This window comes from Hyperoodon ampullatus (assembly GCF_949752795.1).
Source record: "Hyperoodon ampullatus genome assembly, chromosome: 7".
Classification (NCBI taxonomy): domain Eukaryota; kingdom Metazoa; phylum Chordata; class Mammalia; order Artiodactyla; family Ziphiidae; genus Hyperoodon; species Hyperoodon ampullatus.
The window spans coordinates 69,354,441-69,371,096 of record NC_136920.1 but is presented as its reverse complement, the minus strand read 5'-3'; the positions used below and the strand labels follow the sequence as shown (position 1 = coordinate 69,371,096).

Sequence of the window (16,656 nt, the reverse complement as noted above, 5' to 3'; positions counted from 1 at the left end):
CTCACGCACCGCAAGCATATCACACACACAATTATTGTGACAGCTCTAATCTTCAAGCACTGTTATATACTGTTTTTCATACAGTCATGGTCACCATCTGTACTCTTAAAACAGGATATTTACCCTCCTACAAACTGAATTAAGATGACAACAGCTCTATTTTTCACACACGCCTTCGCATACTGTATTTTTTATCCACACAATCCCTGACCATCCCTGACATATACAATTATGGTCACACACTGTCTACCATCTTCTTCCCACTCCCACACTCTTTGTCACACACACTCACTCGCACACGCACACGCGTGCACACACCCACTCACAGTCAAGGGATTGCAGGGGCACATCTGAGGGGGTCTGAGCCCTCCGTCAGCTCCCGAATCTCAGCCCAGGCCAGCGCGGCCCCGCCCCGCCCCGCCCCCTCATGCATATGCAGCACCTCAGCTTGGCGGCCCGGCCCCCAGACGGCCATTTGTAGCTGAGCTGGAGGCTGCGTTCGGCAGGCGCTGCGAAGACGTGTGCAGGAGTGCGCCCCCCGGACGCTGCAGCCCCTCGCCGCTGCGGTCACCTCGCTTCTCCGCGCCTCGGTTGGGACCCGGCCAGCCCGGGCGCCGCGCTGCCGCCCGGACCGGCACTCCAGCAGCTCCCGGCGCCCGGGACCCCCGCCCGGCCGCTCGCCCGCAGCCCGCCGGCCGCACAAGTCCCCGGAGCCGGGCCTAGGGCGGGCGGCGGCTCGGCGTGGCCGGGCTGGGCTCGGCGGCGTCCCCATGGCCGCGGCCGGCTGGCGGGACGGCTCCGGCCAAGAGAAGTACCGGCTCGTGGTGGTCGGTGGGGGCGGCGTGGGCAAGTCGGCGCTCACCATCCAGTTCATCCAGGTGCCTGGAGCGGGCCTTCCCCGGGGCGCCGGGGCGGCGGCGGGCGGGGGCTCGCGCTACCTGTGGCGGGGCGGCCGCGGGGACCCCGCCCCGGAGGTGCCGCGCGGGCCGGGGGTGGGCGGGAGGCGGGCGGGGGGCTCCGGCCGGCTCTGCCCTACTGCCCTGAGGTCGGGGCGCCCCGCTCTTGCCTGCTGGGCGCCCAGCTCGGCGTCCCGGGAGTCGGGCTTCTCAGGAATGTGTCCGGGAGGGCGGAGCTGGCGGGGTGGGAAGCGCATATCCACCTTCTCGCTGCGGCCGCGGCCCGAGCCCTTCGGGAGAGGCAGCGCTGCCGCGCCGGGCTTCCTGCCCCGAGGCTGGGGCGCCGGGCGTAGGGCGTGGGGCTGGATCCCCGCGCGCTGGGTTTCCAGCCGCCCCGGCCGCCTCCTGCACCGTGGGTGCAATCCCGGTGGCAACTTGGCCGCGGCTCCGCGTGATCTCCGGGCTTCTCCGCGCACGCCGAGCCGGAGCTGCCCTCTTCAAGCAGTGTTTCTCTTTGTGTGTGTTTGTGCTTTTCTTTTAAGTAATCTCTTAGGTAATACGTCCGGGTGGGAGTGTGTGATAATGCCCCAGGGAAATGGTGGCCTCGAGGAAGTTAAGAATGTTTTCCGATAGGGGTGAGACCATTTCCTAGGTATTCCTGGTGCCTTCCTGCCTCTCGCTGTGCCAAGGTGAAGTTTGGGGTGGGCCAGGCTGGGAGATGACCGACCGAGTCGTGCGTTCTGTGTCCGTTCCAACCACTCTCTCCCCCACCCCCAATCCTCTCTGGTAGCTGGAGGCGGAAAGTCGGGTTGTAAAGGAAAGGGCGGTGGAATTCTTGATTCTTAGGATTTGCTCTTGGTAGGAGGTTTGAGTGATCTTTTTGGGGACTATTAAAAGAGAGAAGCCCAGCTATCTCTCTGCTTTTATCAACCTACAAGGTGTGGCATATGCTGGGAGAGAATGAAGGTATCGCGTTATAACAGGTAACAAAGATACTCTCAGTGTATCAAGAGTATTGTTTAAGATGCTTTGGTGAAATATTTTTGTTTGACCCATTTGTTATCAGTTGGCATACTTGAATAGCGTATTTCGTTTCACTTGTTTCTAGTGACATTAAAATAACGACTACTGTAACATAAATGTGATTGTTACCTTTTCACATTGACTAAATGAGCAATAATTGCTGTTATACTATTTCGAAGTATTAAAAACTGCTGCTAAACCCTTTGTATCCAGGAAGAGATGTTTATGTAGTGAGCATTTACAGTATGCTCATTAGTGGGTTAAAAAAAAAATCACACTAAGAAGTGAGATGGGCAACTTGGCCTTTCAGTTTAGCTGCAGTTTAGCTGCAGAATCAGAGATGCCGTCATGTTGCTATTTCTCATAGGGCCAAGAGATACTTTAAGTAACTGATGGCAAAGCAAAACAATTTATAGCCAAGTCTTTCTTTGGGAACTGTAGTTAGGGGGAGGTGGGAGGTTGGTGAGGAGTGAGAGAATAATCCTGGGTTCCAGTATTAATAAATAGTATTCAAAAAAATAGTGTTACCTAAAAGATTTAAACCACAAATATTTCTTTAGTGTTTGGGGGGAGGGACCATCGAAATGTATTTGAATCTGTAAGTTAATTATTTAATTAAGGTATTGGAACATTTTGTTTTTGGAAATAGTATTAGAAACCATTAAGATAACCGTAATTTCTGTCTGCTTAATGATTTTCTAGAATTCATTTGTTAAAGAAACATCTTTATGAATAGTGTTGTATCTAGGTACTCTAGATTTAAAAGAAGTAAAAGAGACGTGTGTGCATGAGAGATGTGTATTTATACATAGAGAAAGAGTGTGAGCTTTGAGTCATACAGACTTGAGTGTTAGATCTTGCTGTGTTATTTATTTACTGGGAGAACATTGCGAAAATATTATTTAGCTTCTTTGAACCTCAATTTTCTTTTCAGTAAAATGGGTCTGATCGCACAGTCTTCATAATCCTTTAAATTATGGGAACATCCTTAGCATTGTGTCTAGTATGTAGTATGTGCTCCATTAATGATGGCTATTATAAGCTTATGTGTACACTTCTGTTAACATGTTTAAATGCAAAGGGAATTCAGAATCGAGGAAAAGTCAGTTTGGGAAGGATTGATGAGAGTACTGTGTAGACGTGATGGCGGGAAGAGAGGACATGTCTTACCTGAGTATGGGGGGGTGGGGGAGTCATATGCTAGCTTGGAGAGAGGAAGCAGGCAAGGAGGGGAGTGGGATAGGCCCGTGACCTGGGGCCAGTGAAAGGGAGGAACATGGCCTCTGACTTTGAGGCGGCTTTCTGGAGAGGTAGGAGCCAGACCTGGATCGAGTCTCATCTCTACCACTTGCTGCCTGTGTAATCTTAGGTAAATTACTTAACTTCTCGGTACCTTAGTTTTTCCTGTCTGTGAACTGGGGACATACAAAGTACCACATACAGTTGTGAAAATTAAATGAGTTAACATATGTTCAGGGCCTAGAACAGTGTCTGGTACATAGTAAGGCTACAAACATTATTATTATTGTTGTTACTATATTAATCTTAGCTTATGGAGCTAAGGTGACTATCATCTACATTTAATAGAGCTGCTGTTTATTGTCTGACTCCTGGGAAATTAAAATTCATTCTGTTACGATTGTCTCGCAGTAGTAATTGGAAGGAGAGGAGACTGCAGAAGGATAGTAACCTTAATGAGTGGAAGCCAGTTCTCTCTGTAGGAGATCAGGATGGTACAAATTGGTTTTATTTATTTTGTAAGACTCCTGAGATACGACACATTTTACAGAGTTCAGTATGTATTTTTCTATTATGTAATCTTGAGTAGAAAAAATATAATGAACAAATTTGGGAGTGGACAACTTGAAAAAACAACTTTTCCTTTAACCCTGACTTTCCTTAACCTTAAATTTACTTGTTGCCTTTTATGCATATGAAGAGCTACAAAATTAGGAAATTAAGGCTATAATTACTTAATTGAGATGGCTTTTCCTCTTTAAAAATGAATGTAACACATCATAAAACATCCATGATTAAAAATGTAAAATATTATTAAGAGTATATGTGTGTGCATGACCTCCTCGTTTCTGTTCATAGTATTTTGAAAGACGTCTTAAGTTTTGTTGGTGAATGCAGCCCCTAAACGATGAGTGGATTCTATCGTTAGGAAATGATCTTAACATTGTACAAAGTGATATGGAAAGAGCATTGACTATCTGGGTTCTAGGTCTCCCTACTCAGGTGATGCTGGGGGATCTTTTAATTGTCGGTAATCTCTTAAGGGCTTAATTTCCTCCGTAAAATGTTGGGTTTGGGTGAACAAATCACTGCACCTTTGAAATTCTAGGTTCTTTCTTACTCAGTTAACAAACTAGGTATGTGTCTTAGGTCAAGTTTCTTAAGTTCTCAGAGCTTCAGTTTCCTATATGAAAAGGGAGACTAATATTAGTACCTTTAGGGTTTCTGGAGTAAATAAAATAAATTATCCAAATCATTCAGCACAGTGCCATCTAAGAATAAGTAAAATAATAAATTTGCTGCTTTTACTTCTGTATCTTGTTCCTCCAAAACTAAATTTGTAATTTATTCATTTTTTCTTGACATGTAATCTGATCTGTTTTAAGTCTTCAGCCCCTTTTCCCCTCAGCCTCATACTCCTCCTCACTTCTGTGTGATATTTAGGTAATGAATGTTGATCCCATTTTGAGTTGGGGAAACTTCATCGGTTGAGAGTTGATTTTTGGAAATAATGGAGTAACCATTGGGGTTTCTGGCAACTCTGAGAAAAGACCATACGTGTTTTACAGAATTAAGGAGAGGAATTTCCCAGCCTCTGTTCTTCATTTAGCATCCTGACTTACTATTCAGCAGTTTGTCAGATTTTGAGCTATGTGGGGGGTAGCTGATTTCTCAGTTATTGAGTTTTAGTCAGTCTTACAACCTGTTAGCCTGGAGCTGACTCAGACATTGTTTTTTACCTAATTTGAGTTTTGGTGAATGTTTTTCCATTGCCTTTTCCTGGGGCAGAGATCCTAGAAGAGATTTGAAGGCACATGCTTTTGTGTTAAAGTTAGTTGATCTTTGTGTGAAGTTTGTGAGTTTAGATTCCTAAATTTCTCTTCTGTGTGGCTACATCTTGAACATGTGCCCTGCATTAGAAATCACTTAAAATAAATTTCATCTGTGAATTTGAAACTATACTGTAGACTTATTTTTAGTGTGCAAATTACTGTTTTATATTTTCAGAGTAATTTACAAATGAATTCTTAGCATTGAAAAATAAGGTACCCCTCCTAGTGATGGTACATACTAGAGATTTCCTCATTTTGGTAGGAGTTGAAATGGTTCTTGTAATGATTTTTTTTTTCCTAGTCTTTTGGGCGCACTGCATGTCATATGGGATCTTAGTTCCCCGACCAGGGATTGAACCCACGCCCCCTGTGTTGGCAGGGCGGAGTCTTAACCACTGGACCACCAGGGAAGTCTCAAGGAGCTGAAGTGGTTCTGATGACTCAGACATTGTAATTCCTAGATACAAATGTTAGGCACTCAAGAACACTTTCTTTTAGAGGATGATTGCTTTTGTCAGAGGAGAAATTCTAACCTAGGGTTTCTTAAAACTCATTCTTATTCGTTTTTAACCTCTGTGTGTGTGTGTGTGTGTGTGTGTGTGTGTGTGTGTGTGTGTCTTGGGATGCGGAAGTTGCAGGAGTTTAGTGGGGATACTTCTATTGAGTAGATTAAGAATTCTGCTTTCCCTTGGTATAATACCATTTGAAGGCAAAGTGATGACAGGCAGCTACCTACTGGGATGGGATTTTTAATTCATCTGTATTGCTGAAATGTCAAGGGTCACTCCTAAGCTTTGAAATGAAACTAGTCTGTTTAATTCAGTGAGGAAAGTAAATTGCTAACTTTAAAATGGGGGAGGAGTGCAGAAATAGACTTTCTTAAAGCTGTATTATTTAAAAAAATTTTTAAGTTTCCTTTTTCAAATTAAAATTGATCTCATAAAATAGAAACAGATTTTGTGATGCTGCATGAACGTTTATTACTTTTTTTTTTTTGCCCCTTTTGGTGAGGCAAAATGGAAGTGTCTTTAGGGTATTAGTTCCTTGCTGAAAAGTGATAATGAGTAAAAGACTCTGCTTGTAAACAATGTAGAGTTAATTGTCATTGAATCTTCTTGAAAGGCCTTGATCTTGAATTACTTTGGGTAGAGCCATGAAGTCTGAGTTTGGGATTGACACTTAGTTTAAAGTGATGTCCTTGGTAGCCATTTGATTTATTTCTATTTCGCAAAGAAAAATGTCTTTCAGGCCTTTATGAAATAGACAAAGATTATATATATACATATATATTTTTTATTTATTTACTGTGTTGTTCTGAAAGAAGAAAAAGAAGTTGACTAAAATTGTGCTACTGGAGCTATATTGGACTTGAGTTCCTTCTAAATTATATTTTAGATGTAGCATTTTATAAGAGCAATGTGATAAACCAGTTGTTTATTGGTTACATAACATTAAATAACATTAAATCATAGTTTAATTAAAAATATTATAGCTACAGAATTGTTTGTTTGTATATATTAGTAGTTTAATATTGCCAGCCAATTTATCTTGTCACATCACATGATGGTGTTTTTTCCTAGGAGAGAGAATTTATATACAAGTTAGTAAATGTTCAGTACTGAAAGTACGGATATACATGCCAACATGATATCTGATGTTGTTTTTTAAAAAAACTTTACCCAGATTTCCCACATGCTACCATTTTACTGTATTTGTTTTATTCCTCCCCCCCATGTATATGCACTGTTTTTTTCTGAATCATCTGAGTGTAAGTTGAAGACAATGCTGCCTTATTTTTAAATGCTTCCATGTATATTTCCTAAACACAAGGATACTTGCTTATGTAAACATAGTATATAACCAAAATCAGAAATTAATATTGATATATTACTAATGTAATATGCAGAACTGTTTCAGATTTTGCCAATTGTCCCAATAATGCCCTTTATAGCAAAAGAAAATCTCAGATTATGCAGTGCACTTTGTTTCCATGTCTTCTTCAATTTGGAACAGTTCTTTAGTCTTCGTGTTTTATGACATTGACATCTTTGAGTACAAGTTAGTTATTTGTAGAGTTCCCTCAATTTGAGTTTGTTTCTTCATGGTTAGATTCATTTTGGGGGCAGGAATAGCACAGAAATGATGTGTTCTTCTCAGTGCATTATATCAGGAGACATAAAGTGGATGTTGATTTGACTACATAGGTGCTTACCTTTTGACTCAGTAATCCCAGATCTAGGAATTTACCCTGAAAATGTACTTCCAACAGTATGAAAATACATGTGCATGAGGTCACAGCATTAGAAACAACCTACAGGAGAGAGAGAAGTTGAATAGAATATGGTACATTCACCCAGTGGAGCATTCTGCAGCTATAAAAAGAATAAGAACCATCTCTATGAACTGATGGGAAATGCATTCCAGGATAAATTGTTCAGTGAAGAATACAAAGTGCAAAAGTATCTACTGTATTAGTGATGTACTACTTTTAGTGTAAGAAAGAAGAGGAAATGAGAAAATAGGACTGTATTTACTCACTGGGGCAAAAACAGCACGGAATGGATGAATTTGAGATTAAAGAGATTATTGGTTAGCTATGGGGATGGGTAGGGATAAGGAGAAAGCAACAGAGGGAATAGGGATAGTGACTCTTCTGAGGATACTTTTCTGACTTGTGGAACCATGTTTAATGTTTCACATACTCAGTGTATAAACAGCAAGCACCAATAAAATCAAAAGGTGGAATACAAAACAAAACAAATGAACTGAACTTTATATCGGATGACTAACGTAACCACACTGAAGGAGGGAGAGGAAAAAAACTTATGTAAGTAACTTTTGAACCCGGTATTTGGACTATGTCCTCAGGATAAAGACAAAAAGAATTTGAAATAAACACTGAACTCTGGTTAATAGGCTCCCCCCCCTTCATCACAGAGGCATGGGTTTGCAATTCTGAAACAATTTTCTATACTAGGATTAAGTAAGTTAGTAAATGTATTGTGGAAAATGGGAGCCAAGTTCCTCACTATTGGAGAAGGGAGTCATAATTGTGGAAAGGGTGAAGGCTAGGAAGAACTCTTGATGCTTGGTTGGAATTGAGGATACTGGCATGAACTCATGGTTTAAAAAATATAAAGATAGATACAGAAATAGGTGTATGTGGATACTCATAAACACATCTATACATCTTTTTTCCAGCTCTGTCTGATGAGAGTGCATAGAAACAGTGACACCCTATTAGCAGTGAGAACGCCCAGTGCTGGATCTTGGTTTCTAAATACCATTCTTTACTAAAAGGAGCCTTGGAGAAATGACTGATCCCCGGGCTGGGGCAAGGAAGAAATAGAAGATGAGCTTGGAGCATCTTATAGTCCTAGAAAGTAAAGAGCTGCTCAGAAAACAAAATGATGGTGACATGTCAAAGAGACACAGCCAGCCTGGAAGAACTCCCATTGGCTAACTCTGGGACAGTATCATCATCAAAATAAATAATGATAGTAATTGATTATTGCCCATAAATAATGTAAGAATCTAAGAATCCATAAGGATAAATAAATGAAGGAGGAAGGGAAGTTCTTCCTTAATGTAGAATTCTGACTAATAAACATAGAGGGAATGGTAGAGTTAGAAAATCACCATTTGGCAGTAAACAACTGATTTAAGTAAGAATCATAAATGGATGTTAAAAGTAGTATGTAAAAATTTGAGAGTAGCTGATTATTAACATAATCTCAAAGTATCTGCCCATAAGGTATTGTTATCGAATTGGGAGTGCATAGTCTTAACCACTGGACCACCAGGGAAGTCCCAAATATCCTTATTTAAAGCAACCAAAAGTGTGTGTGACTGCAGTGTTTTTAAGAGATTGTTTTTTGTCTTTTGCATTTGATTTTGTTATTATAATTGTAATAGTAAATACACTCAGTGGTATTAACCCCTTTCTCATTAGGAGCTGTTGCTTTTATTTGCCATTTCTTTCATTCTAACTGGTTTCAGTGCTTACAAGCAGTCCTCATGAGCAGCTAGTTTTTACTTTGAATTGTTATTTAGAGAATACTTTCGAGTACTTTTTTAGTCTAAGATTAAAATTTTACTTTTGCATGATACATGATGACTTGGCTGAGTATAAAATTATTGGATCCCAAGACTTTTGTATTACAGCAGTTGGAGGTACTGCTTTATTTATCTTCCATGTCTTTGCCTTTATCTAACTGGCCTCAAGTTTCTATTCTGCAGGAATAACTAGTTTTCTATTTGTATGCTTGTAGCCTTCTCTTATCACTGGAAGTGGAAACATTTATCAGAATATGACTAGAAGTTTTTCTCTGATCACCAGTTTTCTCTGAGAAATGATGAAACACTCTCAGGTCTGGGAAGGTTTTCTTCTTCATTTTTGAAGTCATTTTCCCAATTATCTTCTGAAATACCTATTTGTGCATTGATTCTTTGAAATCATTGTTCCATATTTTCTTAAGTTAATCGGTGAGAAGGCTAAGATAGACTCCATTCAAGAATTTGTCAAATTCGCCTTCTGTATCACTGATGAAATTTTCTGGATGTCAAATCAAATTACTCTCTTAAACAGATTTAATGCCCTTGATATCTCAGTCTAATATTAATCAGTGGTGATGTCCTCTCGTCTTTTCTTAAGGCCACAAAACTGGTATTTTCTAAAGCTTGGTACTGCTTAAGGAAACAAATCCAGCCAGGGAAGGGTTTTTTCTTGAGTGGCAGAATGTAGTTTTTTTTTTTTTTTTTGCGGTATGCAGGCCTCTCACTGTTGTGGCCTCTCCCGTTGCGGAGCACAGGCCCCGGACGCGCAGGCTCAGCGGCCATGGCTCACGGGCCCAGCCGCTCCGCAGCATGTGGGATCTTCCCGGACCGGGGCACGAACCCGTGTCCCCTGCATCGGCAGGCGGACTCTCAACCACTGCGCCACCAGGGAAGCCCCAGAATGTAGTTTTTAAATTTATCCTCTTAACGTTGAGTTGATCTTAGCCATTCTTGGTGCTGGAAATAAAGAACTGTCCGTCCCTCAGAATTCCTGCAGGAAACTGAGATTCCCATTTTTTTTTTTTTGATGCTGATGGGCAAGTTGATACTAGGGAGCTTTGATATTTGGAGTATCAACAAATATGAAATTATATGAAATCTGTTAAGACATTCAGCCAAATTTATGTTTTGGGTTTGTTTTTTTTGGCTGAGCGGTATAATTTTGGAGAATTAGAGGTGGTTAAAAGGGATAGTTTTCAAGTTTATTAATACTTCAAATCTAAGCTTTCTGAATTGAGGCAAGTAGAAGAGGCTAGGGAAGATAGTGGAGGGAGAGTGTGTGTGTGAAGCTGTAAAATGCAGATCAATGCAAAGATTTTTCTTGTTGTAGGTATAGAAATTAGAAGTGCCTAGAATCAAAAGTTGGAGTCCTTTCTTTAGTGCGCGCACGTGTGTGTGTGTGTGTGTGTGTGTGTAATCTGAAGTATGTTTATTTTATGCTGTATTTTACAATTTCATATATAAACTTTGTTGTGCTTTCTCCTTTGTTTAAAAAATGGGATTGATTGCCATTTATTTCTCACAGTAGTGCTTTAAGTAACTTATCTGCTATAATTTATATTTTAAAGGTATTTGAAAGGATTTCTAGTAAGAGGTTTTCTAGAATGTTTCTTACATTACCATCATCACAAAGTCTGTAGTATCCTTAATGACTTTTGTAAAAGCATTGTAAAACTGATTTTGCATTATTTCTTTTGTTATGAAATCTTGTACTTTTTATTAATTCTTAGATAATTTTAATTTCAGTTTGGATATTCCCTTAATTTTTTATTTATTTTTTTTGCGGTACGCAGGCCTCTCACTGTTGTGGCCTCTCCTGTTGCGGAGCACAGGCTCCAGACGCGCAGGCTCAGCGACCATGGCCCACGGGCCCACCTGCCCCGCGGCATGTGGGATCCTCCCGGACCGGGGCACGAACCCACATCCCCTGCATTGGCAGGTGGACTCTCAACCACTGCGCCACCAGGGAAGCCCTATTCCCTTAATTTTTACATGATTTAAATTTGAGGAAGGATTGAGTGGCTGTCTTTGTAGATTTCTAGCTTTGTTGGGCTATGGTCAAAGAATGTGACCTGTAAATCCCCTGTTTTGGAACATTAAGAATTTTTAATGGCCAAACATACCATTGACTTTTGTAAATACTCCAAGAGCATGAGAAAAGAATGAATATATATTTGTAGCTTATAAGGTGCAAAGTTTTACATAAATATGTTAAAATGGAATTTGTTGATTGTATTATTCAAATCTTCTGTGTCCTTTTTTCTTGTGTATTTTTAATCTGTGAAGCTCTGAAATTTTTATTAAATTTGTTTTAATTTTTTCCTTGCATTTCTAATTTTGCTGTGTTTTGATGTTGTATTATTTGGTATATAAAATGTTATGATGATTACATCTTTCTTACGATTAAATAGTACCAGTCTTGTGCAGAATTTTACTTTGAATTTCAACCTGTGATATTAATGTTGCCCTTTCTATTTTTTGTTTGTATGCATTTATTTCATTTATATTTTACTTTTTTTTTTTGGTCATTTTATGGTAAGCTTTTGTAAATAATACGTAATGTGGTCTTTAAAAATCAAACCTGAGTCTTTGTCTTTTAGTGGTGGAATTCACCCTGTTCACATTTATTGTATAATATGATTATATAGTTGTGAAATAATCTAGATAAACTTGCTTTGATCCTTTTTACTCTTTTTATATTTTATATTCTTTGCTTTTAACCTTTGTTTTTGCAGACTTAATTTTGTTTTTGTTGCTTTATTTCCCCTGCATTGAGAGTAAAAAAATAAGAGATTATTTTAAAAGTAGAGGTTGTGTCTGAGAAACTTATTCCTTGTGGTTGCCTTTGTCATAGTCATAAGTAGTCTGTGAAATTAAACTCCACAGCTGCCATGTTTTTGTTTTTTAAAAAGATGTCCTAGACCTGGAAAAACTCATACTGCTTATCTGAGAACAGGCAGTTTGATGTAGTGTAAAGAATCCTTCTTGTGAGTTAAGATATTTCTCTAGATCTTGATTTAGCCACTATATGACTGTGGCTTTGGATAAGATAACCATTCTGTGTTTGATTCACTTTGGCGCTATTTCAAACTCTAAACAGTAGAATGTTTACAAGTAAAACAGGTATTTTAATAGAGAATTTTTATAGGCTTGGAATTTTTGCCTGAATGTCTGCTCCTTGGTTATAGTTGTTTGTACATTTTATTCTTCATATTTAGATTTTGAGTGTCATAGACCAGGAATACTTTTGTTACATAGAAGTAAGCATGTAGCAAAATATTTATTAGTATTTATTAATTGCTAGTATTGGGTCTTGAACAGGGCATAATAAATAATTGGAAAAAAGAGGTCTTAGGAAACATGAGTTGTATCTATTATGGTTCCATAGCTGCTGGTCCCTGAAGAGGATGTAGAACTAAACTGTTTTTGATTTTGGATTTCAGAGTTTCACTGTAATTAAAAGATTGTTTATATGTGACATATGCACATTTGAATCTTGAGTTTTAGAAGTTTTAGCAGTTGATCCACAGCATTCAGTTTTATTCAAAATAATCTTTGGAGAAGATTGTCCTATTTTAATTTCTCTCTGGAAATTCTGACTCAGGAAATGTAAAACAGCTTGAGAGTAAGGTCTTAAAGATTTATTACTTTTGTCTTGTTTCCTGGTGGGTTTTCTCTTGATGCCTTGGTTAAATGATGACATGTGGTTGAGATTACAACAGTCAGCAATTTGTTAGCTGAAAGGAAAAGAACAGTAAGCAAGTAGTTGAGTCAAACTGCAAAGGAAGATTTGTGATAGATATAACATTTAAGTTTCAAAAATCTTGTGGAAAAGATATGTAAGTATTAAATTTGTAATTTTGTCTCTTTTGCCTCTGAACTTAATATATATCAATTAAATAAGGTAGGGAAATTCGCCTTATGTATGTATATGCATGTGCGCAAGTGCACACCGGTGTGTATCTTGCTTAAAATGAGAAAGGAGTGAATTTAAGTGAGAGAAAGGTTCATTGTTTTTGGAATCAAAAAATGGAGATAAAATATAAAACAAAGGTGTAGGTCTGTGATAATTTTATGACTTGCAGACGTTTAAATGAATAATAATAGTACCTTAATTGAGTACTACATGAATTTATTATTTTCAGATATTGCCATGGTCCATGCTAACAAGTTGGTTTGAATTAGCTTCTTTTTAATTGTTAAGTTACTTAATGTTAAAAATTTCTTATAACCATTGCAGTGTTTTATGGTAAACATAAATCAGAAGTGCAAAGTTGAAAGTTAAGAATGGAGTAGAAATTGGTGAGCTTGCATGTTAGTAATTCATACTTCATCAAATGTTGGGTTTTGGGATTATTTCCTTACCATCATGAAGTCTGATAGGTTCTATGGTCATAATTTTAGCAGGTGGTAAAATAGTATGGAAAACGTTGTCTTCTGTTACAGTGTGATTCTCAATTTTTAATTTTACATTTTAAAGACACAGACTGATGTTTATTTTTTTTCCTTCCTCAAATTGCAAATTATGTATTTAGATTTCTTTATAGCAGATAGTTTAAGGAAGGAGCCATTGGCTGAGCTGATTAGTCAAATGAAGTTGTCTGACATGGGTTACTTTAGTTTGTGGTTTTAGATGAGAACAGTACATGGTGCACAGCTGTTGCTCCAACAGCTTTGTTCCAGCTGTCTTACTGGCCTGTCACAAAATACCCCACATTCCTTTTTTTTTTGATGGAACCCCTTGTAATATTCTATACTTTATTACTTAAAATGGATCCTGCCAATTACTTTAATGACTTTTCTTCACTTTTATGCCTATCAGTAGCTATTTATTTAGAATGATGCTAAAATGGATTATGAGTAACAGATTTAAACTTTGTCACCTTTGTAATTTTTTGTTGTGAATTAAAGTTGGAGATGTAAAATATTTATACAAGTTGTGTTAAACATTGAAAAAGGCACCACACTTAAATAATGTCCCCAAACAAGTAGTTGCATCTGGATGATGAGACTGGCATCTTCTAATTTCTTTTTTTAACCTTGTGTTTGTATTAATAAGCTTCAATAGAATTATAAGATGAAAAGCCGTGATTTTGTGTTTATAAAGTTTGTACAGAACCTATATAGGTAGGCTTCAGTTTATGTTTTTTTGAGCAGGTGGTTGTACTTCAATTCATTTTACTATCTTACACAGTAACTGAATTATAATACTAAGGGCTTCAAGTTTTGTTTTGTTTTTAAATAAGGAGCAAGGACCTATGAAGAGTAGTTTGAATCAGTAATGACTAATATATATTGAACATTTTCTCTGTTAGATACCATGCTAAAAGCTTTACAAACATTGTCTTAATCTTTACAATTTATTGTTTCTTTTTTGCAGACATGGAAACTGAGGCTCAGAAGTTAAATAAATTGCTCAAGATCCCACAGTAATGACTGAGATGGGACTTGAAGCCATATTTTCTTGATTACAAAGCACCTAAGGGGACTATGCTCTATTACATTGCCCAAATAAAACATGTTTTATTAAGTGAGTTACCTTAATAATGAAGTCTTTGCTGAAGTTTTTCTTTGATTAGGTTCATGAAGCACTTTCCATTTAGTTGAAATTAGGAAACCTGGGATTGAATAGGCAGTGAAGGGTCGTTTATAGTATCTATTGGCCTCCCTCTCTGCTCCCTCCTGCCTGTCTGTGATCAGTCTCCTGTTACTCCTGCACATGCTGTTTTGGCTACTGCTCTCCCCTGACCTGGCAACCCCCAGACACCTGCCCCACACCTATCTGAAATTCCTGCTCTCACATAGTGCATTATGACTGGAGAAACACAGTCTGATCACAGTTAGTCACAATCTGTGTGAAGTGTACATCCATGACTCTTGCTGTGTCCTTTACCAAGTAGGCCCTTTTAATCTAATTCTTAGTCATCTTTCTAGATGTGACTCAGGGTTCATCTGAGCCTTTCCTGAGGGAATATCCAGATTGGATGAGGTGCCCCTCCCATGTGCTTCCATAGTATCCTGTGCATTTTTTTCCTGAACCTTTTCAGAGTAAGTTGTGGAAGTAATGCCCCGTTAGTGTTTGTTTCCTGAAGAACAAAAAAGAGAGTCTTTTATGTAACCTTTGTACAGTTATCAAAATCAGGATATTATCTAACTTACATTATTCAAACTTCAACAACTGTTCCAATAATGTCCTTTATAATGAAAGAAAAAAAATGTTTTTTGCCCAGGATCCAATCCAGGATTGCATGTTGTGCTTATTTTTCATGTCTTTTAGTTTGAAAAGTTATCTGTAAAATATCCCACAATTTGGGTTGTCTTGTGTTTTCTTATCATTATTAGAATCAAATTGTGTAGTTTTGGCATAAATATCACAAAAGAAAAGTCTTTCTCCAGTACATCATATTTAGGAGGCAACATTTCTCCATAACTTTTGATGTGAAATCTGATCCCTTAGTTAATTGCTGAAAAATTACTACTGTTCCCTTTGTAATTAACATCTTATGGGTAGAGATCCTGAGGCCAGATTGATAACTAGTTATTTTTGAGCTTTTGGGGTTGTGTCTCTTACTCTTTCTTTTTTTTCTTTTTTTTTTTTTTTTTTTTGCGGTACTCGGGCCTCTCACCGTTGTGACCTCTCCCGTTGCGGAGCACAGGCTCTGGATGCGCAGGCTCAGCGGCCATGGCTCACGGGCCCAGCCGCCCTGTGGCATGTGGGATCTTCCCGGACCGGGGCACGAACCCGTGTCCCCTGCATCGGCAGGCGGACTCTCAACCACTGCGCCACCAGGGAGGCCCTCTTACTCTTTCTTGAGTGCCCCTCCTTTCTCCCTTCCTCATTTCCTTCTTCATTTCTTATTTAAACGTGCTATCTCCAATTTGTGTTTTGTGACAAGAGTTTTTTTTTAATGCTCTCAAAGAATGCTTTTTTCTTCATATTTTCTTTAGGGGCAAAAGCCCCCAGTTACTACATTTTCTTTATTCTTTAAAAGGATCTACACTTTTTTGGCCTTGATTTTTTTTCATCTGTAAAATGAAGTGGCTGAAACAGATTATATCTAAGATCCTTTCATATTCTAAAGCACATGAGTTTATGAGTTTTAAAAAATTAGATTGTTACATCCTGTTTGACCTTTTCCACCCTAAGTTTTCTAAAAAATTGTTTTCCTACTTCTTTCTGTATAATATATAAATGTCTCATTGCTTTGGGTTGTAATCGACCTGTTCCTACTTTGGGGCCATGATATTCTTCACACCTAGATAATGTCTCTTGCCAGACTGAAAGACAAAGTGGTATTCTTCTTTTTTTGGTGGGGTGAGGGTGGGAGTGGGGGACTCATTCCCATAACAGTCAATAAATAAATTTGTCATTCCTTGGAGTCTTCTAAATTACTTAAAACAAAAGAGAAGAAAAAACCAGTTCGGTACAATAGTGTTTATTACCTTTAAAAACATGATTTATGTATAATTCCTTTTAGAGGGTTTTACAGAGTTTCTAATCATTATATCATGATTTCTAAAGAAGTGAGAATCTTGATTCATTGTGGAATTTAGAACAAATTATTTAGTTGTAGAAGTTACTGTGCTATAAACAGACTGAAAGAATCGAG

The 16,656-nt window shown here is 38.7% G+C and overlaps 1 protein-coding gene across 1 annotated transcript in view; it reads left to right on the top strand.

Moving 5' to 3' along the window:
* Positions 1–770: 770 nt before the first annotated feature.
* Positions 771–16,656, top strand: part of RRAS2 (RAS related 2) — a gene marked incomplete at its 5' end in the record, with an annotated part of 67,307 nt that continues 51,421 nt past the window's right edge. The window contains one exon of the mRNA XM_079709167.1: positions 771–878. Within this exon, the coding sequence (XP_079565293.1) occupies positions 771–878 (108 nt within the window). The remainder of the gene's footprint in view (positions 879–16,656) is intronic.